This window comes from Camarhynchus parvulus, chromosome 12 (assembly GCF_901933205.1).
Source record: "Camarhynchus parvulus chromosome 12, STF_HiC, whole genome shotgun sequence".
NCBI lineage: Eukaryota > Metazoa > Chordata > Aves > Passeriformes > Thraupidae > Camarhynchus > Camarhynchus parvulus.
This window is the reverse complement of record NC_044582.1, coordinates 18,912,441-18,938,253: the sequence shown is the minus strand read 5'-3', so window position 1 is coordinate 18,938,253 and position 25,813 is coordinate 18,912,441. Positions and strand designations below refer to the sequence as shown.

Here is a 25,813-nt window from a genome sequence, read left to right as displayed (position 1 = left end):
GCCTGGCCTTGGGCACTGCCAGGGATCCAGGGGCAGCCCCAGCTGCTCTGGGCATCTGTGCCAGGGCCTCAGAACCCTCCCAGGGAAGGATTTCTCCCCCATATCTCATCTAAACCTCTCCTCTTTTGGTTTAAATCCATCCCCCCATGTCCTCTCCCTATCCAGCCGTGCAAGAAGTCACACATCAGCAGAGGGGATGTGGCAGGAGTCCTGCTGTCTCCCTAGGTAACTTCTCCTAAAGAAAACCTTCAGTCTGTGGCTCTTCCCAGTGTCTGTTCAACAGTTTCCCAGGAGAAAAGCAGAAATTTTCCAGGATATGCCCAAGATGGGACTTCACAAACAGAACCGATGCTCCGAGGGCCAAGCAAGCACCCACCAAGAGGCTGTAAAAGAACTCGTGCACGAAGAGCCCCAGGGCACAGATCAGCAGGTACAGCAGGTGATAGAGGAACTCCACGTCCATGATCATGGCCTTGTACCCTCGCGTGAAGGTTCCGCAGTTACCCACAAAACTCATCAGGAAAATGATCTTATTACAAACCTAAGGGAAGAGCAACTATAAATTAGTTACAGTATCAGGGAAAACAGACTGTTTTTCAAGCTGAAGGTAACTAGGCACTTTCCTTTCCAATGCCTGAGCACCTTTCCATGAAAAAATTCCTGCTGGTGTCCAACCTAAGACTGCCCAGCCCAGCCTGAGGCTGTTCCCTCTCCTGTCCCTGTTCCCTGGAGCAGAACCTGACTCCCCTGGCTGTCCCCTCCCAGCAGGAGCTGTGCAGAGCCACAAGGTCCCCCCTGAGCTCCTTTTCTCCAGGCTGAGCCCCTTCCCAGCTCCCCCCCATCAGACTCACAACGCATCATTTCGTGAGCCTCACACCACCCCATAAACACTGAGGCACTTTGGGTGAATAACCTCATGCTTCAGGTCACAGACTCCTCCCCATGCCTGTCTGAAGCTGGAGCTGTTCCTACACTGAGCAAAACCTCAGAGCTCTGTCTGCAGCCTGGGGAACCAGGATTAAATGAACAACTCAGAGCCCTCGTGTGAGGAGCAGCCCAAGGAGGCATTACCCCTCCCAGCAGTCCCACCACCATGTCCCAGGCTATTTCTGCTCCACGTCTGCATGAGCAGGTAAGGAACCCTGACATCAGGGGCAGAGGAGGTCAGAGAGGCCCCCTGGGCGCTTACATTGAAGGCTCCCAGCAGGAAGAGGGTGGGCTGCAGCCCCACGGAGAAGATGAGGCGCAGGATGGTGGAGGCGATCAGGGCGCGGATGCCGTGGGGCTTGGGCAGGGCGATGACGATGGCCAGGGAGATGAGCATGGCTGTCCACAGCAGCCCAGACAGGTGGGGCTCCAGCGTGCCTGGGCAGAGGCAGAACAGACCATTGCTGCACAGCCAAGCCCAGCAGAGCACTGCCCTGGGTCCTGCCTTGGTGGGCATCACCCACCCGTTCAGCAGCACCCCAGCCCTGAGCCTGCAGCAGCTTTAATTACAAACTCGTTCCTCAATCCTCATGCAGGCAATAAGTGCTATAGGATCTCCATTGTGGTGCTCACACCTGAGTGCTGAGGGCCCTCTGCAGCCCCTTTTGCTGTGCAGAGGCAGTGCCTGGGCAGGTGAGGACACTCCCTGACACTCCCCTCCCCTGCTGATGTGCTTCTGGTCAGACCCTCACACCCATTTTTGGCATCTTTTGCTATTTCTGGGTCTGTTTAGACTGTCCCCTGAGACTGGCTGCTTACACAACACCGAGCCCGTGTAGCTAAAAATACACTTCCCTGAAAGAGCCATAAAAAAGATCCAGCCCCAAACACCATTTACCCAGGTTTATGCAGAATGTCACACACCTCTTCCTCAAAACCGACTTAAAAAACTTGTGCCTTCAAGCAACTGGTTCCTCAACAGATAAGAAAGCAAGATCCCCCAAATTTCACAGCACTCTGCAGCCCTTCTGCAAGCTCATCCTCACAGAACCTGTGTCTGACTGGCAGGATCCTCACCCAGGGCTTTTCCCCCCTGCTCCCAAATTCAGGCAGCTTAGGAAATATTACTCTCATCTGACGACCACGAGCAGCCATTTAATCTTGTTCCAAATCACTGCAGATTAATAAAGACAGCAGAGGATGGATGGAAATTAAAAGTTAATAAGCGTAAAGTTGAGCAGCTGTTTTGGCTGCCTGGGGGGAGTTTGGGCTCCTGAGCTGTCACACAGCACGAGGTGCAGAGCTGGGAATGGAGTCACTGGGTGGGAACAAGCACCACCATGGGGAGGGACAGAGGAAATGTGCAGCAGCTTATTTAGGAACGACTTATCTAAAATCTAAATAAGATTTATTGGGAATATATTTGCTTTCAGGAATTGCAGCAGCTTCCAGCAGGCGTGAAGAAACAGCTGGAGTGAGTGAGGCTCTCAGGGGCTCCCTGGAACACCCAGGCTGCCCAGCAGCACGAGGAGGGCAGTGCCAGGACCTCTGGGACCCAGCTGTGCCACCTCGGGGCAGAGCAGGGCCACAGGCTCCCCTCTCCTTCCCAGGGACAGAGGCTGGGAGCAGCGTCCTTGTCCTGGCACACGGAGCTAAGGGTGGTCACTGCTCCACTGCTGCAGCCACCCTGACCCCAGAGCCTTGCTGGGACCACGGGCACTCCCTGCACAGCCACAGGCAGGAGGAACATGCAGCCAGCAGGGAGTTCTGCCTGTCTCTGGAACTCTCACCATTCCAGCACCCAATTCCAGGCATCCAGTTTTGTTTCTGCTCCTCAAGTCAGAAGTTTTACAGCTTCTGCTACTGTCAGATGCTCATCAGCTGCTCAGTTCACCGTGTCTGAGCAATTCAAGACACTGACAACTTCCCCCAAACAGTCTGTTTGGAAGAGACTTTTTTTTTTAAGCTAAATATAAGATACACATGTATTTATTTATTTTACATTTTGGATTCTAACTAAGAAAGGAAGAGGTTTTATCAAAACGTTACCTGATAAATAAAGAATTTCAAATATGTAGGGTAGGGCACCTTCAAAATGCCAAACAATCCCCCCCCACAGCCTTGCAGTTTGTAATCTCATTTAACCAGCAGCCTTCCTGGCAGCCATCAATTCAGAGCTTTTAACTTGGGATCTTTGCAACCTGAGACAGGAATTCAGTTGCTCTTTGGGCTTGTTAGACCCTTCCAGCCAGGATCTGGGCTGTCCCCACCCTGGGTGTGACACTGAGGAGCAGCAGCTGCAGCCACAGCCTGGTGGTCCTGATGGCAGAAGGTAAAACTGTTCTGGAATTTGCTCTAAAACATCCCTGTAAGAGGCTTTTCCAGGATGCAAACCCCCTAGACACAAGGGAAAAGCTCCTGAGCAGACACTCCCATCACTCCGCAAGCGATGCAGGTGACGCTGCTGAGAACACCCCTGCGGATTTCCCAATGCAGGACCCGGCCCTGCCCTGGCAGGGTGCAGCTCTGGCAGAGGCTGGATCTGCTCAGTGTCACTGAGCTGGCTCTGAGAGCCACCAGGGCCCTGGCACTGTGCAATGCCACGGTGCCAGCCCAGGACTGGGGGCAGGAATGTGCTCCCTGTGGGAATGCTCTGCTCCCCACACCCTGGGGCAGGCGAGGCTGAAGGGGCTCCTCTCCCTCATCCTCCTGCTGGCCACTGCTCCCCCTGGCAAGGCAGGACAATGTCACCCACCCCCAGCACTCACAGCCCTCCTGCAGCACCAGGAAAAGTCTGTGGAAAGTGCCATTAATAAACTGCACGCTCAAGGAAAACAACACATTCACCATTTCACCTATTTTTAGCTCAATCCTTAATTACAGGACTTTAAACTGAAGTAGAACAGTCAAGCAATTAAAGGAGGATGTTTGTCTCAGGTAATTTTTTTCCCCGAGAAAAAGCATGGCTCTACATTTTCCTTAAAAAATGTCTCAAGAAAGACAAAGAGAACAGCAGAGTTTAAAACAAGGCAATGTAAAAAGCCAAATTCTGTTCTCCTACCCCCACTGATGTAGTGCACAGACACGAGTGGGGAGAGCAGAATTTGGCTCACTACACCTCATTTGTTCACATGGTTTTTTTAGGTTAAATATCAGTACCTCCTCGAATTCCCTTGAATGGGTAGAAAAATGCCACGAGCAGGTTCATGAGGACAGCCAGGTTGAAGGAAATGCTGCTCCAGAAGGACATGTTCCGAGCACACCAGTACAGGAAAGGCTGAGCTGAAAGAGAGAAAATCATTTCTTTCTAATGGAGGGTTTAATAAAAAGAAGAGGTCTCTATATAAAAAATATATCACCACCCAAACAAGTTTTCAAGTTTGCCCAAAAGCACAGCATCAAAAGTAATAATATTCATGGCTAATTCTGAAGTTTTTTAAATTATCCTTCATCTTGGGAGCCCTTCAAGTTTCCTAGATGGTGTTTTAAGGCAAAGGATCCCTGTTTCCAACATGGTTTAGCAACAGCAAGAGAACAAGCTGAGGAACTGCAGAGATCAAGCACTTGAGGTCTCCCCTAATAACATACTCTGCACTCACAGTCACAGCAAGAACAATTTGGAGGAGGAAAATGAGCTCCAGCCCCATCCCTCTGTGTTCTGCTGCTGCCAGCAGCTCACCTGCACCAGGCAGTGCCATCTACAAACTCATTTTCTGCTGAGAACAGCCCAAAACAGCCCCAGAATAAGCAGGGGGTGAAGTTCCCTGGCCTTCCCTCTGCCCCAGGGGCAAAGGACTCAGCCCATCTGCCCAGAGCTCAATGTACAACCAAGAGCACATTCAAATCCTTAATGTTACCCAGGAATACTTCTCAAAAAGACTCCTTATTTTAAGAATCCCTGCAGCCAGAACCAAGAGGCAGAAAGCAGAAAGATTCCTTTGCTGAAGTGGTCATGAACCCAACAAAGCTGCCTTGCAGTAATTCCCTCTGCATCCAGGCAAAATCCCCCTGATTTTGGCTCCTGCGGGTTTACTGCACAGCAAACTGAGTCCTCCTGAAATCTAGAGTAGGGAAAAAAATCCATTAAAAATGCTCTCAAAGGGAAAGGACTGTTTTGCCCTGGTGGAAGGAGGCAGCTGGTTTAGATATCAGAGAGCAAAGAAAAAGCTCTCAGTAAAATTTAGGAACAAGCTGAAAATGCAGACTTTGGGCTGAGTGATAATTTATAACGTGCAGGAGAGTTCTGAGCCTTGCAGGAGCCACCACCTCTCTCCAGAAAATGCCCTCCTCTAACACCCCCAGCTAACAAAGGGGTAAAGAATTCCACAATATCTCCATGTTCTCAATTTCCTTTTAACTGGAAGAATGTGTAACCAGGTTTAATGAATTTATATGGGATTATATAAGGGTGATTATAAAGATCCAGGTTTAACTTTTTTGGTGATGGACACTGACTCTGTGTCTGTGTAGTGCTTCTGCCTGGCTTTGGCAGCTCATTTCCATTCTTAATTAGCAATTAAGAGACTTCTGGTGCTCAGATTATGGGCCAGCACATGAGCTGAAGGGAGAAGTACATGGATCTTTATTTTAGAAGTCTTTTTGAGGGTTGAACAGACTCTAACTGGCATCATGTGAGCACACACAGCACTGCCAGAGGTCACAGCTCCAGCACAAACTACTGAAAATGTGAGAAACAACTCTACAGATGCAAAAAATCAGAGGACAGGCAAGGCCTGGATATTAGAGACAGAATAAATGATCCCAGTTTCTCAAAGGAAACAAAAAAAAGAAATATTCTCCAGTTCTGCAGGTGGATCTTGGCGAATCTGTGGCCAGCTGTTAATGATGGATGCCTTCACAGCTTGCTTGGAGACAGCCTCGAAGACAAAGTGACTCAAACAACAAAATCTAACAGAATATATGGATGCTGCTGAAGCTGCAATTTGTTTAGGATGTCACACACCCGGGTTTCTTGCAGAGCTGTCAGATTTTTGGAAGCAGTCCCACATCTGTCCCCAGAGGGGGTTCCAGAGCAGTCCTGCTCTTGCACTAGAGCTGGAGGGAGCAGCTATCAGTGCTCTCAGACGGAGGGGCTGAGCCCAGCAGGCAGGAGCTGCCTTATCTCACATCTCCCAGGGTCCCTGCTGGTCAGTTCCCAGCACTGCCCACTGAGCCTCAGCTGCAGCATTCAGCCTTCAGCTGAACAAGAACAGAAATATTCAGCAAATGAACTAAAACATTTACTGGGGGACGTGGTGGCACTCTGTGAATTAAAATGTAATTCTGAGGGATTTCCCAGCTGCCAGTGGGAACATCAGAGGGAAAATCAGTGCTTGGAAGCACCCGTGTTCAGACATTTTAGCATCACAGGGATGGAAGGGACTTATCAACCTGTCAGTCAGTCTACTTGCCAAAAAAGGATGAATTCTACTTTACAATTACTCAGAAATCCATCTTTAACTTGTTCTTGAACATCTCCATCCCTAGAGATGCCGTAAGTCCACAGAATCTTTACAGCTGGAAAGGACCTTGACAATCACCAAGTCCAAGCTTGCTGCATTCCCCAGCCTTACTCCCCCCTGCATCCAGCACAGGCCACTGCTCTCCTCAGCTGGGTCCTCCCTGAATCCTGAATTTGTTTTTACAAACAAGTTGTGCGTTTGCTGGTAGATAAAACTAGTACTGGGAGATCAAAGAAATAATGGGAAGGATTTTACTGATTGATGAATGGAAAAAGATATTTGCTTTGACAAATAAACTTTAGGTTTGCTGATAAATGAAATTAGACATTGAAAGATGAAAGAAACAATGGGGAAGAATAAATCTTACAGAATTTAAGAGTTTAAAATTAAAAGGGAGGGTGATATTAGACATTAGAGGGAAATTTTCAGTATCAGGTGTATTGGGGAGTTTGTATTTTTTAAAGTATTTTAGTTAATGGGGAAAGAGAGAAGGGAAACGCAGCCAGGAAATTAGGATAAGGAGGCTGTGTCTTCCAAAAACTGGAGAGATTTCAGGGGAATGTTTTATGGCTTCTCCCTTTATTGGAACCAAACCTCACGCTCCGCCCCACGTGGAGCAGCACTGACCCACCTCGCAGTTTCTTCTGCCAGTTCATCTCGTTGAAGAGGTCCTCAGACTTGAGGAAGAAGTCGTTGATCTTGCTGCCCTGCTCGTCCCTCTCCGTGGTGTAGTAGATGCGCAGCTTGGACTCCTTGGTGAGGAACTCGCAGATGCTGGGCACGGGGAACACGATCTGCTCCATGGTGCGGTCCGACCTGACAATCTGCACAGCAGCCTCGTCAGCCCTTCGAAATGCTCTTATTTCTTGGTTTCCTGCCTGTTTTGCTCCCCCTTTCAAACCAGCAGATGCATTTCCAAGGAACAGCAGCTTGACACAGATTGCATTTAATTTACCTTTCAGAGCAGGTCTACATTTAGTTCCAGAATTGTAATTGCTATGCTGTGGTCTTATCCTGGCAGTACTGGTCTTAGCTGGGGTTTCCAAGGGGCCCAGAGAATCCCACATCAAAGCTGGGATGGAGTTCAGAGCGACGTGGTCGCCCAATTCAAGAAAGTTGCCAAATTTGAGCCATGGGCAAATACAAGGAATAACAGTTATATCTGTATTGCTTACTACAGAATTTTAGGAAGTCACAGAACCACGGACTGGTTTGGGTTGGAAGGACCTTAAAGCCCATCCAGTGCCACCCCTGCCATGGGCAAGGACATCTTCCAGCGTCCCAGGCTGCTCCAAGCCCTGTCCAACCTGGCCTGGGACACTCCCAGGGATAGGGCAGCCACAGCTCCTGCAGGAAATCTCCATATCTGTGAACATTTTACTTGTATAAAGCTCTTAGATGGCACACGAGGCCAAACTGTCATTTGAATCCAGAAAGAGTGGCAAAAAGCTATCACAAACTTTCTGGATTCAGCAACAGCACCGGCCAAAATGTAACAGAAGCGAAGCCACACTTGCTGCTGCCAAGAGAGCTCTGCTCAGCTCCATCCCCGAGCCCACACATGACAGCTCAGGAATAGCTCCCCCCGCCACTGCCAGGGAATTAAATAAATAACTCTTCCTGCATGTTCTGCAGCAGAGACAAGAGTCCACAGAGAGGCAGGCAGAGCCTGGCAGCACCATGAACAATGCCCTGGGGCTGCCCTCAGCCCCGGGCTTCCCTACCTCGATCTGTGCCGTGTGCTTGGCGTAGAACTCCAGCGCCTCGTCCCCCTCGATCTGACCCCCTGGCTTCAGCATGTTCTGCAGCTCTTTGTTGTGACGAGCCAACTAAAATAAAGGAATGCACAGGGAGTGGGAGACACCAGATGTCTCTCTGTGATATTAAATTTCTGATTTTTGGCATAAAAAAAGAAATAGTACGCAGTCAGCTGCTAGGAAAGGGCAAAGTTGACAGAAGGCTTGTTCTGTTCCAACCAGACACCCTGCAGCTCTATTTTGGGAGCAAGTCAGAATGATTCAAATATGTATTTCTTTAATGCCAGTGTTGTACTCCTCTTTTCCCCATCCTCTCCCACCCTTTGCCTGGAATCTTTCTGATCACACAGAAACTCACATTCGCTCTGTCCTTCTACACCACCCCAACCCAAAGGTGTGCTCAGCACCCAAAGATCCAGGCAGGGACAAAGAGAAAATCTGCATCAACTGAGCAGCAGACGTACAGAGCACTGCTCCAAAAATGCTGCTGGATGCTCCAAATTCATCCTGCAGCACAGTGAGGGTCTGTCTGCTCAGATGCTGGAGGAACAAGAAGTCTCTAATGCAGTGAGAGATGTACCACCAATATATTAAGTAGATTTAGATACAGCTTTCTCCTCTTTGGTTTTTTGCCTTTCAAACACACATTGTATCAATACAATGACTCTGCTTGGCTCCAGTAGAGAGAGAATGTAGCAAGGACCAAGATTTCTGATTACACTTTAATTGATCTGTGAGTAGAATCTCTTTGGGAGTATAAAGTAACCTTTGATACAGCTGAAAAATAATACACTGCTGCTCAGTGCTGCCAAGAATTGAGCCACGTGTCCTCAGGAACTCGGTCCAGAGCCTGCCTGCTTCCCACGACAAAAGAAAATTCCCAAAATTTTCTTGTATTATACTATTTTTGTTTCTGATTAAAATTAGGATTTGCTCTGATAACAGGAGAATGCGCAGTGAGTCTGCCTCAGTGATGAGCCATGAAAACAGTTCCAGGGAAATCAGACTCTGGCTTTCCCCAGTTTGGGACTCATGGTGGAACTCTACCTGATGAGCCAGGATATAAATGTTGTGTCCCACGTTCCTCGGAGATGCAGCGACGTCCTCCCCGTTCTCTCCATCCTCAAACTCCACCTCTCCCTGCAGATAAGCCTTCTTGATCACTTCCACCTGGAGAAGGAGACAGGTAAGGAGGGGAGGCTCAGGGAAAGGGCGGAAGCTGCTGAGGGCAGCACTCCCACGGATGGGAATGGAGCAGAGCAGGGACACTCAAAGGGAGCTCAGGGGGTTTCTCAGCAGCCAGGATAAACTGAACTCAGCTTCAGCTCAGCTCACTGGCTCAGCAAACTGAACCTCACATTTCCCTGAAGGTAACGTGTTCCAGGCCACCCTCTCTGCGCCTGCATCACGTTCTGAGCTCCAACACAGCCCCAAGCACTGGGATGAGTCAATGGTGCTTGGGCTGTGCTTTGGATCTCCTGCTTGTGTTTCACCGGCTCACACATGAACCAGCCCCAAAGCCCTGCCAGGGCTCACTGGACAGCTCTGGGGCCACAAGGGACTGTCACTTCTCTGTCTCCTGTGCAAATGAAGAGCCAGGAGCTGGGGAGGGGTCCCGGGACTCACCAGCTCCTTGGGCCTCATGTTGTAGAGGATCCTCTCTGCGTTCTCACTGTCGTGCCTGCTCTCCATGATGGCCAGGAGCAGCTTGGAAGCGTTGTTCTGAGGGCAGGGAAAAGCAATGCAATCACTGCCAGGAGCCAAAAAACGAGGGTACCCAGCCTGAGTGGCACCACTGTGCTGCCAAAGGGCTGCAGGGACACGGGCCCCACAGGCAGCAGCCATGCAGGCAGAGCGTGCCAGGGCTCTCACAGCCTCCCCTCACCAAGCCCCCTCTCCTCTCATTACTGACCTACACAACTTAACAAGGTATTTTAGCAGTTTATTCCCCAAATCCTACTCATTGAAAGACATCAAATTAACCCCAGCCAAGGTTTAAATTTCTAAAAATGCTGCTGTTTTCATGCTGGTGTTGTTTTGTTTTGATTTAAGGATACTGCAGCATCACCACAAGCTCGGAGCTCCCAAATGGTGCAGCTCAGCTCTGCTGAAGATGCTGCTGATTAAATCAAGGGACAGCCAGGGCTGAAGACACAGATGTGCTTTGCTGCTTTTAACTGAAATCACTCTGCAGTCTGCTCACGCCAAGGAACACAGGGAGGAAATGGGAAACTACCACAAGGCACCAGACTACTTTAATACGAACAATTAAGATTAAAATCCATCATGCCTGACAATAAAACCCAATAAAAGTATTTAATTTTGAAGTATAACGCTAATCGAGTCTAAAAGCATTTTTTATTTACAATAATAAAAAACCCACATTACCCATAATAATGGTGTGAGTCGGCAACGGAAAACAAGGAGACACTGCAGTGTCAGGCAGGGCAATAAGTCAGAAAGGAAATATTTCTCAAGCACAGGCTGAAGCAAGAGTGCTCTGGGACTGTTGTTGCTAGAGGGGAACCTGCTCCTGTGTTTTTGTGTTTTGAAACCAGCAGCAGGGTTAATTATTTCAGCATTAATATGGGCAGCCATAAAGAATTGTTGATTTAATGTCAACCTATTAAACAACACCAATAAAGTGTTAGGAAAGTAGTTGCAACATGAGAAATTTCACTTCCACCGTCCACGTAAAAGATCAGCAACAGCAGAAGACTTTTCATCAGCTTTAGATTTTTTGCAGGAAGTGATTTTAGGATTCCTCAGCATATTCTGACTGCCTGCATCCCCCATCTGAGAACTGGTGGCTCCATGTCATCATTTAAAAGATGAAAAACCTGTGACAAACAATCTTTGGGCACTGCCTGCAGCTCACTGATGTGTATCATTTTTGGGCACTTATGACTATTGGGATATAGCAAACACCCACATCATTTTAACAGTAAAATCACATTTTATCCCACTGTTAACATGCCTCACACAGAGCATTCACTTGCCTTCAGCTCCAACACGAGGTCCATCCTCTTCTTTCCCAGAGGGTTGATGTCATTGAGAATTAATGCTGTGATGATGTCAATGCCGTTGGACTCGTGGGTAGCAATGCAGTTCTGTCCAAAGAAAAGTCATCAGCCTTCACTAATTGCCTGCACTACAAGCACAGCCCGGGCTGGTGACCCCTCCAGAGCAGCAGAGTCCCCTCTGTCATCACCTCGTGGGCTGCCTGAGCTGGAAAGCTGCACACAGAGCTCCAGGCAGGGCAAGAACAAAAGATTGAAGGCATTTTCTTCCAAGCCTGTCATCTCCTCAGCCATGGTCCTGCTGGAGCCCCCGGGCTCAGGAAGCAGGAGAACCACAGCTGATAAATGAAGCATTTCCATGCCAAAGCGTGCAGGCTGGAGGAACAGTGCTTTACTGAGATTAGGGAGAGTTTTCTTTATTATAAACGTGCCAATCAACACCTACTTCAGAGCTGTCTACACAAAGAAAGGGAATTTCCATAACCTCCTGCCTACCCTTCAGCCCTGCTCTTGGAATGGTCTGTACCTAAAATGTACAAACAGCAGCTTGCTGGCTTCAAAATCCAGAGAGAGAGCCTTGTTCTGTCCTTGAACTCCACACCTAGAACACCTGAGGGGTTTTATTCCACCTGACCCAGAGAGCAGAGGGACACTGACAATTCTCCCTGGCATGCACAGCCTCACACATTCTCTTGTGAGACAAAGGCAGAAAAGTCACATCCCAGTCTTTCAGGACAATATTATGGTTCAATTAATGAGGAAATGGAGAGAATAAGCAAAAACTGGCACAGGGTGCCCAGAGCAGCTGTGGCTGCCCCTGGATCCCTGGCAGTGCCCAAGGCCAGGCTGGACACTGGGGCTGGAGCACCTGGGACAGTGGGAGGTGTCCCTGCCATGGCAGGGGTGGCCCTGGGTGGGATTTAATGTCCCTTCCAACCAACCCATGTTGGGATTATATGAAGTACAGCAATTCCCCACCCTCCCTGTCCAGTGTAATCAAACAGATCTTAGCAAAGCAGAAATACTTCTACTGCTTTGAGTGCCTCAGCTCCTCAGAGGGGGCCCTGCGAGAGACAAGTTGATTATGAGGAGTTTATAAACAAAAAATTCTCCAACCTAGGGGGGCAATAAAGTGGTCAGTGTTGTAAGACAGCAGCAGGCTAGCAGAGCTGGGACCAAGGAGAAAGGGGATGCATTTCCCAGCTCTGGGTTCATTACCTGGTTCTCGTGGCAGGGCCCCTGACAGTACTCAGTCAGACTTTCCAGCGTCTGGTTGATCAGTGCCACGTTTTTCTCATTTATATACAGACCCAGCAGTCCAAGTCCCCCAGTTGTGCTCCCACAGATGCAGTCCAGGAACTGCAGTGTCTCACACACCAGGTTGTAGTTGGTCTTGTTGTTCTGGCAGCGTAGGAAATTCTGTGGGGAGAGTGTCAAAGCCATGAGGGAGGGGAAAAACCATGCAAAATGCTGTTTAGCTGATAGTATTCATTACGTTCATCCATCCCCAATTCCACTGCATGGTGGATTGCTCTGGCTGGCTGTACAAGCAGTTCAAGCCTCTTTCCAGGGCTTATTTGCAACGTGCTGCTCTCCTGAGCAGCTTGCTGGCCTCATGCTGTACGGCAGTGAACAGAGCGCATCCCATCCACAGAGAGATCCATTAGAGCCTGACACACCCAGCACAGAACAGGCACTCTGGGAAGCTCTCTGGAGCCTGGAAGCCTCACTCCACCTGCTGCACTCCCCTGCCCAGCATCACTCAAGGCTCCCTCCCCCCAGACCTCTCTGGATTCCCTGGCTGGGGCCTCACAGCAGCTCCACCTGCACAAGAGGGACCTGAGTGCACACCCTGAAGGAAGGTGCCTTAAGATGGAATTCTCTCCACTGCATTCTTTCCGCATAATTATTGTGATTCCTGCTTGAAGCTGCTGATTGGGAGCAGCCTCTCTAATGAAAAGCCAGATTTGCCACCATGGATTTAACAGCTTTCTGCTCTCCTATATTCCAAATGAAGAAAAGCACCAAACCCACCCAAAACTGAAGGACAACTAATGAAAACCAATCTCCCAGTGACTCAGATGCTGTTTGCCAGTGCATTCCCAGCAGTGCTGCAAAGATTAGCAGCCACCACCACTTGCTTTTCCTTCAAGTTTCAGCAGGAAAACTCTTATTTAGCTTAATTCTAGCAGGTAACATCAATTCCAAGGTGAAAAAGCCCTCAGAGGAACAGGAGCCATGGAGTATGGAACCAGCAGGGTCTTTCCTGCCAGCCCAGAGAGCAGCACTGTCCCTGGCTGTCTCTGCCTGAGTCAGACTAATGAGTCTTTTAAGGCAAACAGAGAGAGAAATTGCAGATTCAATGGAAGGCGAAGCTAAAAAAGGAAAACGCTGTCTATGAATGCAGACTAAAGGTGACAGTGATTCAGCACATTTCAGCTGATTGCTCATTTAGTATCCTGACTTCTGATTAACTTGTCAGAATGTAAAAAAGGTTGATCCTACAGAAAATGGAGCTCGTGCCTTCCCTCCAGGAAAAAAAGCAAAATGAAAGGATAATACCCAAAGTGAGGAGGTAAAAATGCTCTCTGGCTGCAGCACAGCATTTATTCTGATTGCAGCTAAGCTTATACCTGAGCTGCTTGACCCACAGCCAGCAAGGAGAGAAGAGGAATGAGACACAAGACGTTGTTAGGCTGAAACAAGGGTAAGGAAAAAATTGTACAAAACAAACCCCTACTGCTCTGTGAGAAACTGCCCCAGGGAGTGTCTGCTGCTCTCTCAGCCAGGACAGAGTGAACTCTTCATTTTCAGTCCCCCAGAGCACCTCAGAGTGGGAACACAGCTGTGCAGCGCTGAGTGTGCCAGCCCACTGCTCCCCGTGGGAATGGCCCCGGGGTGTGCACCCTGGGACAGACCCTGCACAGGAGCAGCAGCCACGGGCAGATCCAGCCACAACACCTGGCAAGCATCCACTGCTCATCCCAGTCCTTGCCTTCATTGGAGAGAGTACTGCAGCTCCCCCAGCCCCATGGAACAGCATCCACACGGAGCAAACTGGGGCTGTGCTGGGAAGGAAAGGGCTGCCTGATGCAGAGGGCACAGCAGTGCAGCTGCCCGAGCATCCAGAGACCTCCTCCTCCTCCTCCTCCTCAGCACAGCAGCTCCTCCAGCATGACTGGCACTGCCCTGTGTTTGCCCATCAGCTCCCACAGCTGCCAACAGCCTGGAAAGGCTCGGGGTGCCCAGCACACACCTGCACCAGGCAGGTGATCCCAGCTCACTCCTTGTTCAAACATAATGTGCAATTCCTGGAGAGCCCTTCCTTGGTCCTTTAAGCAGCCAGTCCTCTGGCACGACTGCAGGGAGCTCAGTTACATGTACCAGCTGCAGACACCAAGATTTTGGAGGATCAGACACTTGTGCCTTCCCTTTGGGGCTGAGGGAGAAGGACAAACCTCGAGGCAGGCAGGCAGAAAGAGGATTACACTGGAAAAGCTGCTCTACCTTTTTTGTTGTTGTTGTTGTTACAAAAAGAAATCCCTTTTTCTCTCAGAGCTGACTACAGCTACCTGCTGTTTGGGAAATGGAATTGTTCAGGCCGGCGAAGAGCTCAGGCCAAGTTTCTGCCCTGGCTGGAGTTCAAGTGTGCTCCTATAGCCGCGGGTGCGCGGCCAAAGGCAGCAGCGGATCCTGCGCGTGCGGTTTGGAGCCGCGCCACGGAACGGCACCGCCAGCGGCAGGAGAATCCTCTGACAAAACACACATCAAAGGGCTCTTCTCCTTCAAAACCAGAGAAAGGCTGATGTATGTACCCTGGGCACTCAGAGATGCTCCCAGAAGGTTTCCGTGCAGCTGGGATCCCACGTGCTGCCCTGCCAGGGCATTCCCGCTCAGAGGAAGCGATTTGGCAGCTCTGCAAAGCTCTCACGCAGGGTCCCACGCTCCTGCCGGCCACGGAACAATGGGCAATCAAGGCAATTATTGCTCTTTCTGAGGGCATTTAGCACATTGTACAGTGCCTCACCAGCTCCTCCATCCCAGCCCGGCAGCACTGAACAAAAATCATCTGAATTAGAGCCCCTTTGTGAGGGGGAACCTGCTCTGGGCTCCCTGAATTCTACAAACACATCCCAGGGCAGCACAGGACACCGAGGTTGCCAGGACCTTTGGACACTGCCAACTCCAACCCCTGTCATGAGGCAGCTGGAGCAGAGCCTGGCCTGTCCTCTCCACATCCTCCATCAGATGTTTGCACACATGGGGAGAGATCCTGAGCCTGCTCCTCTCCAGCCTGACCTCTCCCAGCTCCCCCTGCCTCTCCTTGCCCATCAGATGCTCCAGTCCCATGGTCATCTCTGAGACTGCTTGCTGGACTCAGAATTCAGGACTGGAGCCAGAATTCCACATGGAGTCTGGGGCTCCAGCTTGTTTAGATGCTTCCCATCCCAATTCTCCACCAAGGGTAAGACTCCCTTGCTCCGGATCTCACCAGGGTCTCAGGGATGTAGGGTTGGGTGAAGGCCAGTCCTACCAGTAAGGAGCAAACTGAAGGTGGCACTGAGCACCCTGACCTTCTCCAGGTCCTCTGTCACCAGGGGCTGTGCCTATCCCACAGCAAACCCACCTCTGCCTAGTTCCTCCTGTGCAGATACAACCTAGAAATCCTTCTCATTGCCCTTCATGTCCCTCAGCAGATTCATCTCCAGCTGAGGCTTTCCTGACACCCTCACCATGTGTTCAACTCCTGCCAGGCACATGAACAGATTCAAGAAAATCCAGGAGAACCTCGTTACTGGAAATTTAATCTTGAAGGCTGCTGGAACCAAAGTTCCAATGCCCTCTTCATTTTCCTACATGATTTTTCTTTCTTTTCTTTCTCTCCCCTCTCAAAAGCAAATCAGTAACTTCACAGTACAACACTTGCCTGATTTCAACATACACTTTTTAAAAGCCCCAGTAAGTGTTAATCCTACCACCTTTAATGTATGTACCTTTCAAAGACCACTGGATAACTGGATTTGCTCATATCAGCTCAGCAAGGTCCAAGTACTTTTTTTTTGGATTAACATCAAGACCAAAGAGAATAATTGGTCACAATCTATTTAAAAAGGTCTGGGATTAGGGATAATGGTGTGGCAGCAGTGAGTGCACGAGGCACCCTGAGCACAGCTGCCCAGAAGCAGGCGGTACCTGCAAGTCCCGGTTGTGGTTCTCACAGAGCAGCTGCAGGAAGCGCAGGATGGGCTGCATGATGGAGATGACAGCACTCATCTCCAGCTCATCTTTGCTCTTGTCTGCTGCAGCCTGGGCTCCCTCCCCTGCTGAGTAGTGCTCCTCGGGGTCGGCCTCTCTCCGGTAGGTGTTGTACGCCTTCCGCGTGGCCGCCGACGCCTCCAGCAGCTGGTCCCGCACCTCCTCTGTGATCTGGCTCATGGGCTCCCTCACTGCAACACACCAGCACACATCCTCCTTAGGGAAGCCGTGTGGAAATCTGTCCCCTGGCAGCTTCACCCGCAGGCCCAGCTGATGAGCAGCAGCTCTGGGTGAGTACGTTTAGTGTAGGCGAGGGGCTTGTGCCACACTCTGCGCCTCGTACACCAACCACAGCAGGGTTACACGTCTGGGGATTAACTGGTTAGGGCACACACATCTAGCATGAGCAGGAGTGATGGTAAAATGACCTGCTTCAGAACAAAATTAGGATTTCTTCACTTATTGTTAGAGAAGGCACTGACCACAACCCACAGCCCGGGGTTGTTCCTATGGATCACATTTGGGCAGCTTGTCATGAGACAAGGCAGCAGAGTCTCAGCTCAGCTTTCCTCATTTCAATAGCACAACCTCACAAATGGATGGAGAGGGGATGAAGCTCTCGAAATCCTTAGCCAGGGCACCACTGATCTCTGAACTTTGCTCTGTGGGATCAGAGATCAGAGCATTATTGCATCAGTTGAAATGAGTTCAAAACACTCCCTGTCAGTTCAGAAGGGGAATGACTGGGGATTACCTCTTTTCCTGTTGGGGACATCTCTGTCCGAGTCTTCATCTTTCTTTTTGTTTCCTAAGTCACTGGTGTTGACTGTGACAGTTGCCTTGATTTCTTGCTGTGCCACTTTCATGCGGTCATAAAAAACCTTAAAGAACTTCTCAGACTTCTTATCTTCCGTCAGTCGGCAGAAGAAGGAATGCTACAAGAGAAAAGGAACAGCATCTGTAGCTCCACACACAGTCTGAATCCAGACAATTCCACCTTTCTGCACTGTGTGGTATCCTGCAGGACTGGCAGCTTCGTTAGCTGTCAGTACGCTGAAACTCACAGCAATGGAAACTTGGAGTTTATTGTGAAGTCCCTCATTAACAACTTCAAATGCAGGTTTAAAGAGAAGTGAGGGCAATAAATCACACCAGCCTGATACAACTGGGCAGCACACCTCACTCTCAACAAGGAAGATAAGGTAATTACCACAAATTAAGGTAAGGAGAAGGGAATTCCCTATAATTTGATTATCAGTGCAGAAACAAAAGGGTATGGGCAAAATATAGAAGAACTGTCCTGCCTTCCCACCCTCAAATCCAAGGGACTGTGACTCACAACAGGCAAAAGCCAATGTTAATCACAGTCCAAAAATGTACAAAGAGGGCGATGCCGTGAGGGACATCTCGTTCCGAGTCTCCCCTGCCCTGCCTGCAGCAGGCTCCTTAAAACTCCTTGTAGTTCCCACTCCAATATATCTTTAAGTGACAGAAAAACTCAAAGCACTGACTACTTTTAAGAAGGTTTATTACTCTTCTTCTGCACATATGTGCACAGAGACAGAAAGTTCTCCCTAAAATCGAGGAGAATACAAATCATGCACAGGTCAAGAAGGAGCCAACACAGTGAGTGATCAGACAACTCTTGATGAAACCAATATGCTGTTACATAAATCAGGACCAGAGCTTAAACACGACTGAAGGATGAACTTGTAAGTGGGTCACCTTATGCAGAGCATTATGAAATTAGTTAGCATTCTGCAGCGGCTCGCCATCCAACAGCTTTACATGATGAATAGGAATGAAGGCTGATTTATTGAAAAAACAAATTAAAATGGGAACAGCAATATATCCTGCCCGCTCTGCTGTGGAGCACACGGGGCCGTGGCTGCTGCTGCCTTTGATCACTCCAGCAGCTGCACGGAGAACACGGAGTGACTTTGAACACTCCCAGAGCTGTGCCTTTGATTACAGGCTGAGCAGCAGTATGGCTATTTAAAGAACGTGGTCAATATTCAGGAGATATCCCGCCCACCACTGCAGTACCTCCCACCTGCCCTTAGCACCTCAGGTAAACTGTGGAGATTGTGTTCATTTCTGGTATTAACAGAGAGGAGGGAAAGGAGAACAACCCAGGAGAGACATCCCAAAGCCAGTCACAGCAGTACCCCCTCCTGACACCCACCAGAGAGCGCAGCAAAGCAGAGCTGCCAGAGCACTGCAGGACTCTGTGCCCTCTGCCCAAACACTGCTGGGCCTGTGATGTGCCCAGTTCATTTATTAGCATTGGTACAGCAAAAATAAAATATCCAATCCAAGACTTCCTATCAACAATTTGAATGTTTTCTCATAATGTTTTCCCATGCCTTTAAACTGAATGAGGGCTGACTTAGATAAGTTATATTCAAGAAATTCTTCCCTGTGAAGGGGTGAGGCTGATCAACAATCCCTCAATAACTGGGGGATTGAGGCAGCCAAGCCTGAACTAACTCTGTGACTTGGTGGGTGCAAGGACAGAGAAAGGAAGAGTTTGTATCCAAGGAACATCTTGGAAATTTCACTCTACAAAGATTACAATAGTAACAACAACAACAATAACTTACAGATAGACCAGCAGAAACCACAGGCTCTAAAAAGGTCAAACACTTTCTGAAAAATTTGGCTGTCAGGAAGCGATGGCCATGACCTGGCTGTCACATCTGCAGAGCCCAGACAGGAGGAATTTCCCTGTGATGAAGCTGTGCTGAAGGAAAAGCCTTTTTCTAATGAACCTCACCAAAGAAATACCTTTTATGAGAGTAATTACTTCTTGCTGACAGACTTGATTTTTGTCGTCTTTTCAAGCTTTTTAACTGAGTTTCCACTGCACTTCAGAGAAAAAAAACCCAAATGAAAGGAGCATTTCCAGTAAAGCTTTTTGTGCATGCTGTGCATACACTGAAGGGGTGTCACCAAATGATTGTTTCAGTTTAGGTCAGGATGCCTAACACCTTCACACATATGAATCAACCACATGCCAGCTCCCAAAGATACTGTATTTTAAGAGGTGTGATCTTGCAAGTTGCGCTTGAGCAGGTAACGGGTGGTGATAATTATGACAGAAATCCTAAAATCTTATTTACAGATATAGCCTCCAAGCAGAAAGTGGAGAAATCTCCCTTTTTAAAACGGAAATCGAGTGGCCATTTTAGAGCACCGTCTGCTGGGGTCCTGGCTTGTGTACAGACACCATGGAACCACAGGCTGCTGAAAGAGCAAGCGTGGAGGAACAGCCAACCTCCACACTCCTGTGGGATTTTGAGGAATGGAGCTTTAAACATAGCCCTGGCACTGCAGCATCTGACACCAGCCATCCCTGAGGACACACTCACCATCACACTGGAGTCTGGGAGCTCCTAAAAACCTGCTGCAGGCAGGGAACTGTGTCCCATAAGGAGCCCATAGGGGCTGTGTCTGGTTGTCCCAGTAGGGAAAAGCCGTCTGAGAGGTGGTGGAGACACAGCCCCATCTGGTACTGGAGACATGGACAGTGAAGGCCAGAGAGGCATTTGTGACAAGGGCACAGGGAGTGGCTTCCCACTGCCAGAGGGCAGAGTTAAATGGCATTTTGAGAAGAAATTCTTCCCCGTGAGGGTGGGGAGGCTCTAGCACAGGGTCCCAGAGAAACTGTGGCTGCCCCTAGATCCCTAAAGTGTCCAAGGCCAGGCTGCAGCACTCTGGGCTAGTGGAAGGTGTCCCTGCCCATGGCAGGGAACTGCTAGTAGATGATATTTAAGGTCCCTTCCAACCCAAAGCATTCTGGCATTCACACATTGTGAAACTGCATTTTATCTCAACCTTGCATTGTTAATGTCTGTCAAGTCATCAGCCCTGCACAGGAGCCATGGCAGGGCCACAGCAGCCTGGGAGGTTTGCCCCATGGACTGAGGCTCAGCAAAGAGCTTTTCAAGTGCCCCCAGCCCAGGGAAGCCCGGCTGATCTCCAGAGCACAGGAACACGGCTGGATAATGAGATGGTGATTAATTATACAGCCTCAGAAGGAAACACAGACCCTCCCCACGTGACAAGAGTGTCTGACAGGACAGACACACACTGTGAGCAGGGACATCACCACAGGGCTCCCCATCATTTCTAAGGAGGGGGCAACCAACTTCCTGCACAGATGCAGTGATGTGCATCAGCACAGTGATGCCTGTGCTGGGTTCTCCTTCCATCCCCTTGAAACAGTGAAGTTTCCCCTTCAAACATTCACTGATGTTCACTGTTCCAGGGGGATGGAAGGAGAACCCACCTGCAAAGCAGCCACACCACTGCTCCTCCTGACATCATCCAGATTAAAGCACCACAGAGCACATCAACTGATAACACCAGCTACCAGGAAACCTGTGGAATAACTTCCTTTCCTCTCCATCACCCAACTCTGCTCCTAAGGGATTCCAGACAGAAGCCTCATGCCCAGCAGGACAGCCCCCTTCCACCTCAGCTCCTCCAGTGCATCCCCCTGGGCCAGAGGAGGTCAGTAAGTGAATCCCATCATCACCTATGACTTTATCCCCTGCTGCACAGCACAAGGGGCAGAAGAAGAGCTGCAAATCCAGAGATGGATTTCTCTGGAAAAGAAACCAAAGGTCAAGCTCCAGTTGCAGGACCTTGACCCTGCCCACCCTGGAGCACCAGCAGCCCCTCGAGCTCCCTCACTGACTCTGCCTGTGTTTAATGTGTTATTTTGAGAAAATAACCCTGTCTTTCTTGAGCAAGTGTCAGAGATGATGAACTACATCTCTCTATGGTCTGTTCCAGTGGTTAACAACAGTTAGAAACACCCTTTATGTCCCTAACTTCCAGTCACTGATGTTTTTTTAAGCCTGTGTCTCTTCTGTAGTTATTCCCAAGAACTTGGTCTCCTCTTCCCTTCTGACTATTTACATACTCTGTGAAATGTTTACCTAACGTTTCGTGCTAAACTGAAAATACCATTTTTGCTTGCTGACTTTTTATTCAGCATTAATATCATTTTCTGTGGTGGGTAGTTTTTGGCATGTTCTTAAATATTGCAAATCATTAACAAGCTGGATTGTAGAGCCACATTAAAAAAAATAAATCACCAAAGAATGGGCACATTTCCTGGCATTAACATTTAATTCTAAGACCTCTGACATATGTAATATACAAAATTTTTAATGATGAGTGGAAGAGAAGCTCAGCTAACTCCCCAGGAGTTCAGGGGGGAGGGATTATGGAGGCAGGATAACCACAGGGCAGGGACAAATGCTCCTTAACGTGTCTGTCATACCAGCAGCGGGTAACAAATTGGATTTTAGCCAGCAGAACTGACATCTGTCCTGTGGAGAGTGAAACCACACAGCACAGCAGTCCGGTACCTTTGTGTAAGGTGTACAGAGGACACACCCAGGTAACTAATCCACTCTAAATGTAACTAATCCACAGTAAATTTAATGATGAGTGAGCTTGTGCCCAGTGCAGGATTGTTAAATGGGAAAAAAACCAAACCAGGCAGCAGCTGATTTCTAGCTCTTGCCTCTGAAAGCCTTGCCAGCTCGGGCTGTGTGTGCTGCCCCTTTACTGGGAACACCTCTCCCTATCCTGTCACCTGGCTCTGCCCCCAAGCCAGGACAGTTCTGCCAGCCAAAGGAACAACGCTGGGATTGTTCCTTGTGGAACAGCTTGCAAAACCCTGGTTTAGGCAGGCTCTGCTGAGCTGTGTTTCCCCCCAGCAGGGGTGGCCTGGCCTGAGGCAGCCTTGGCTGCAGGAGCCACCCCGAGGTTGCCGTCAGCCCACGGAGCTCGGAGCGTTCCCGGGGCCGCACCCTCCCCTGGATGTTTCATCAGCCACCAAGCCCTGCCAGACCATCCCAACGCATCCCAAAGAATTCCCCAGCAAAACAAGCTTCTGATTACCGAGAGACCAGGGAAACCAGAGCCCCAGCAAACACCTCAGCAATTAAAACAAACTGCTTTAACTCTTGTCTCCTTCCCCGTTTTCCCTAATGCCAGTGAGCAGAAAATACCCCGGGAACTCGGCGAGCCAGGGAGATTGCAGAGAGGAAAGTCCCTCCAGAAGGAGGAGAAAACTCAGTGATCTGGCTTCAGCTCAGGACATTTTATTCCAACACTAGAGAGAAATCATTGCAGGGACCTCAGCTTGCTCGGGTTATCCAGCCAGGCTGCCAGCACGAACTAATGCAAAACTTGTGTGCTACTTCATCTCTGCAGGAAGTTTGCCACCCCCAGACTTCTTAGAGCTGGACTACTTCAAACAAGCCACATTTTAAGGGGAACTGCACTAACACAAGCACTGAATTAAGCACAAGTGCCAACCCTCTACATTCTGCCTAAACATATTGTGAGGGCTTCCACTGCAGAGAATTCCAACCTAACTCTGCTTTTGGTCCCTTCTCATTTATTTATTTTAAATATCACTAATCTCTCTCTCTCTCAATCTCTCGTGCATCCTGGCTCGCTGGAGATCCATCACTTTGGGCATGAGTGATGGATATCATTAGTCTTGCATAGCTTAAGGAAATGGCAGCTGAAATATTTCACACTGAACATACTTCACAGTTTGAAATAAACCCATAAGGAAAATCTGCCAGAACACCTCAGTTGCCTGTTTTTTTTGCAAACTGTAAAATAAACTTTGTCCCGAAAGCAGAAGGAGGACTTCCCAGCTCTATTTTCCACAAATAAGACAAACTCTCCCTGCCATGGGCATCCACTCTCCACCCTGCACAGCTCTGCTCTTTGCTGAGGGTTCTGCCCACTTATGGGAGAACGTTTTTTGGGGGTGATGAGTGTACAGAGCCTGACCTGTGGAAATGCTTGCCTGTCCCAGCCAGCTTTACATGAGACCAGCAGCACAACTACACCAGGAAGAGCCCCTGTATCCTGCACGTTCTCCTACTGCAACACCCAAAATCTTGATGCAACTTAAAGTCATCTTACAGAAGAAAGCAAGAACACACCTCACACAGAGACAGTTCCCTCACACCCTCCCAGAGCCTGCATGAGCCCTTGGAAGGATGAGGTGACACTGGTGGAGGGACTGTGGGGGAACAACAGGCACAAACAGCACTGTGGGGTCTGGGCTCACAGATGGCCTCGGGAGCCTGGGAGACTCAGGGTCTGCCCTGCTGTCAGCACGGAGCTGATTTGGGTTCCTCCTGCATCCCTGTGGGAACACACAGGGCTGGGTCACTCAGCTCAGCCATAGCAGGAGCATGCATCCCATTCCCCAGAGAAGAATCATGGAGCCCATATCCCATGGCAGGAAGATGGAGCCCATATCCCATGGCAGGAAGATGGAGCCCATATCTCATGGCAGGAAGATGGAGCCCATATCCCATGGCAGGAGCAGGGAGCCCATATCCCATGGCAGGAAGATGGAGCCCATATCCCATGGCAGAATCATGGAGCCCATATCCCATGGCAGGAAGATGGAGCCCATATCCCATGGCAGGAGCAGGGAGCCCATATCCCATGGCAGGAGCATGGATCCCATATCCCATGGCAGAATCATGGAGCCCATAGCCCATGGCAGGAAGATGGAGCCCATATTCCATGGCAGAATCATGGAGCCCATTCCCCACCAAACCGGCAAGTGCGGTGTAGGTGTGAGAAACAAGGAAGTCTGCAGACTCCCCAAAAGAAAAAAAAAAGTGTAAGATCTCCTTGAGAGACAGAGGAATTAAAGAAAACCATAGCAACAAGTCAGTCCACCTACCCAAACCACCCACCCACCACCAGTTTCATTTGCTGACGCACTTCAAAAACAAGCTGGCTCCTACCCGCTCTGGAAGGTGAGCAAGCCCTGAGAGCTCATTAAATTCCCTTCTCAGCTACTCTTGTGTGCCTGCAGCTAGTGAGCAAGTGGGATATAAATAGAAGTTATATAACAGCGCTTTGTTGATTCCTGTGCTTACCACAAAAAAGGCAGCATGACCTTGTTTTGCTGAATAGCTTTGCCTCTGCCTGCTCTGGGAGGACTTTAATCCTGCTAGGGATCATCTTGAAAGTTTATGTTGGACCTGGATCCCATGGAGAGGAATTGGGAGAATTACTGATTTACCTCCCTGCTCGCTCCTTGCAGGACCAGGATGCCAGTGGAATGCTGAGAGGAGTGCCACACAGGAGGTGGTACCCAGCCATGAACACCGCCAGGCCACCAAGGCACAGCTGAACCCTGAGGAAGAGCCTCTTCTCCTTTTTTGCCACCTACGCTGCTCAGCCACACAGATGGGCACTTCAGAATCCAGCAGAAAACTTCTCTTTGGGAAAAAGACTGGAGGATGTTCTGCTCCAGGAATACTGATGGTCCAGACACACCTCAGGAAGCAGCAGGAGCTGCAGCTCAGGAGCAAAGACGAGGTGCTATCGCTACCATCTCACCTCATCCAGCCTCAGTCTCACCAGGGCATCCCAGTGCCCTGAACGAAAATGCAATCTCCCCTGCAGGAAGGATTCCTCACACTGCATTATCAGGGGGGCTGGGCTGTTTTGAACATGGTGGTACCCAACAGATGAGGGACACTGAGACTTCACCGCGCTAAAAATATCAAAATATACGAGGAGAAGGTGGGTGTGCTCCCACAGGCTTGGCTCCCATCTCCTTACGTGCTGTGGAGCTGCAGAGCATCAGGACAGAGGTTCCTCATGGCTACTGCAGGGCCTGTGCCTTCTCTGGAAGGAACTCCACTGTCAAGGAGGTTGGGATTTGCACAAGGTTTCCTTGTGGAGAGGGCTCTTTCAGAAAAGGACAAGATCTCTGCCCACAGTTGATGATGCAGGTCTTATCAACAGGTTTTTTAATGTCATGTTCATGACATAATCAGAATTTTTTTAAAAAATGGTGTATTTTATCTTGAGTAAAAACACATTAAAACAGTGAAAGACACAGGTAGGTGATTGTTTAACATGTGCCAAGAGATTGCTGGTTGTGCACTGGTTTCCTAAACAGGCACCACTAAAACAATGCAAAAAGAGATATTATATCCTTTATCACAGTATTCTGTCTGTTCAAAACAAACAGAAAATTTAAGACTTGTTTTATCAATGACCAAAAGTTTTCAAGTGCTATTTACAGAAGTTTAGAGACCAAAGACATTCTTGCCTCTGCAGCCTTTGCCATCACATACAACTGCCTGTGCTCACTGATATCTATGACTGCTGCAAATCTTGCAACAAATAAATCTGATTTTAGAAGACCAAACCACAAATTAAAGCACTATTGTGTCACAACATCTTACCCCACCAGTACTCCTGTAATGTTTTGCAGAGCTTTCCCCCCATTTTGCAGGGCAGTTGCAGCCACATAAAAAAAGAAACAAAGTGTTCCTGCAACCAAATAGGACATTTTGGTCACAGCCAGTGCTAG

General features: G+C 49.2%; 1 protein-coding gene across 5 annotated transcripts in view; it reads right to left on the bottom strand.

The window, feature by feature from the left end:
• ITPR1 (inositol 1,4,5-trisphosphate receptor type 1) overlaps positions 1–25,813 on the bottom strand; it is a 158,471-nt gene that overhangs the window by 23,166 nt on the left and 109,492 nt on the right. For all 5 annotated transcript variants that reach the window (XM_030956611.1, XM_030956612.1, XM_030956614.1 and 2 more), the window contains 11 exons: positions 17,177–17,357; positions 16,360–16,613; positions 12,385–12,585; positions 11,146–11,256; positions 9,773–9,868; positions 9,194–9,316; positions 8,114–8,218; positions 7,021–7,213; positions 4,087–4,209; positions 1,190–1,365; positions 377–541 (listed from right to left, as the gene is read on the bottom strand). In XM_030956611.1, the coding sequence (XP_030812471.1) occupies positions 377–541; positions 1,190–1,365; positions 4,087–4,209; positions 7,021–7,213; positions 8,114–8,218; positions 9,194–9,316; positions 9,773–9,868; positions 11,146–11,256; positions 12,385–12,585; positions 16,360–16,613; positions 17,177–17,357 (1,728 nt within the window). The remainder of the gene's footprint in view (positions 1–376; positions 542–1,189; positions 1,366–4,086; positions 4,210–7,020; positions 7,214–8,113; positions 8,219–9,193; positions 9,317–9,772; positions 9,869–11,145; positions 11,257–12,384; positions 12,586–16,359; positions 16,614–17,176; positions 17,358–25,813) is intronic.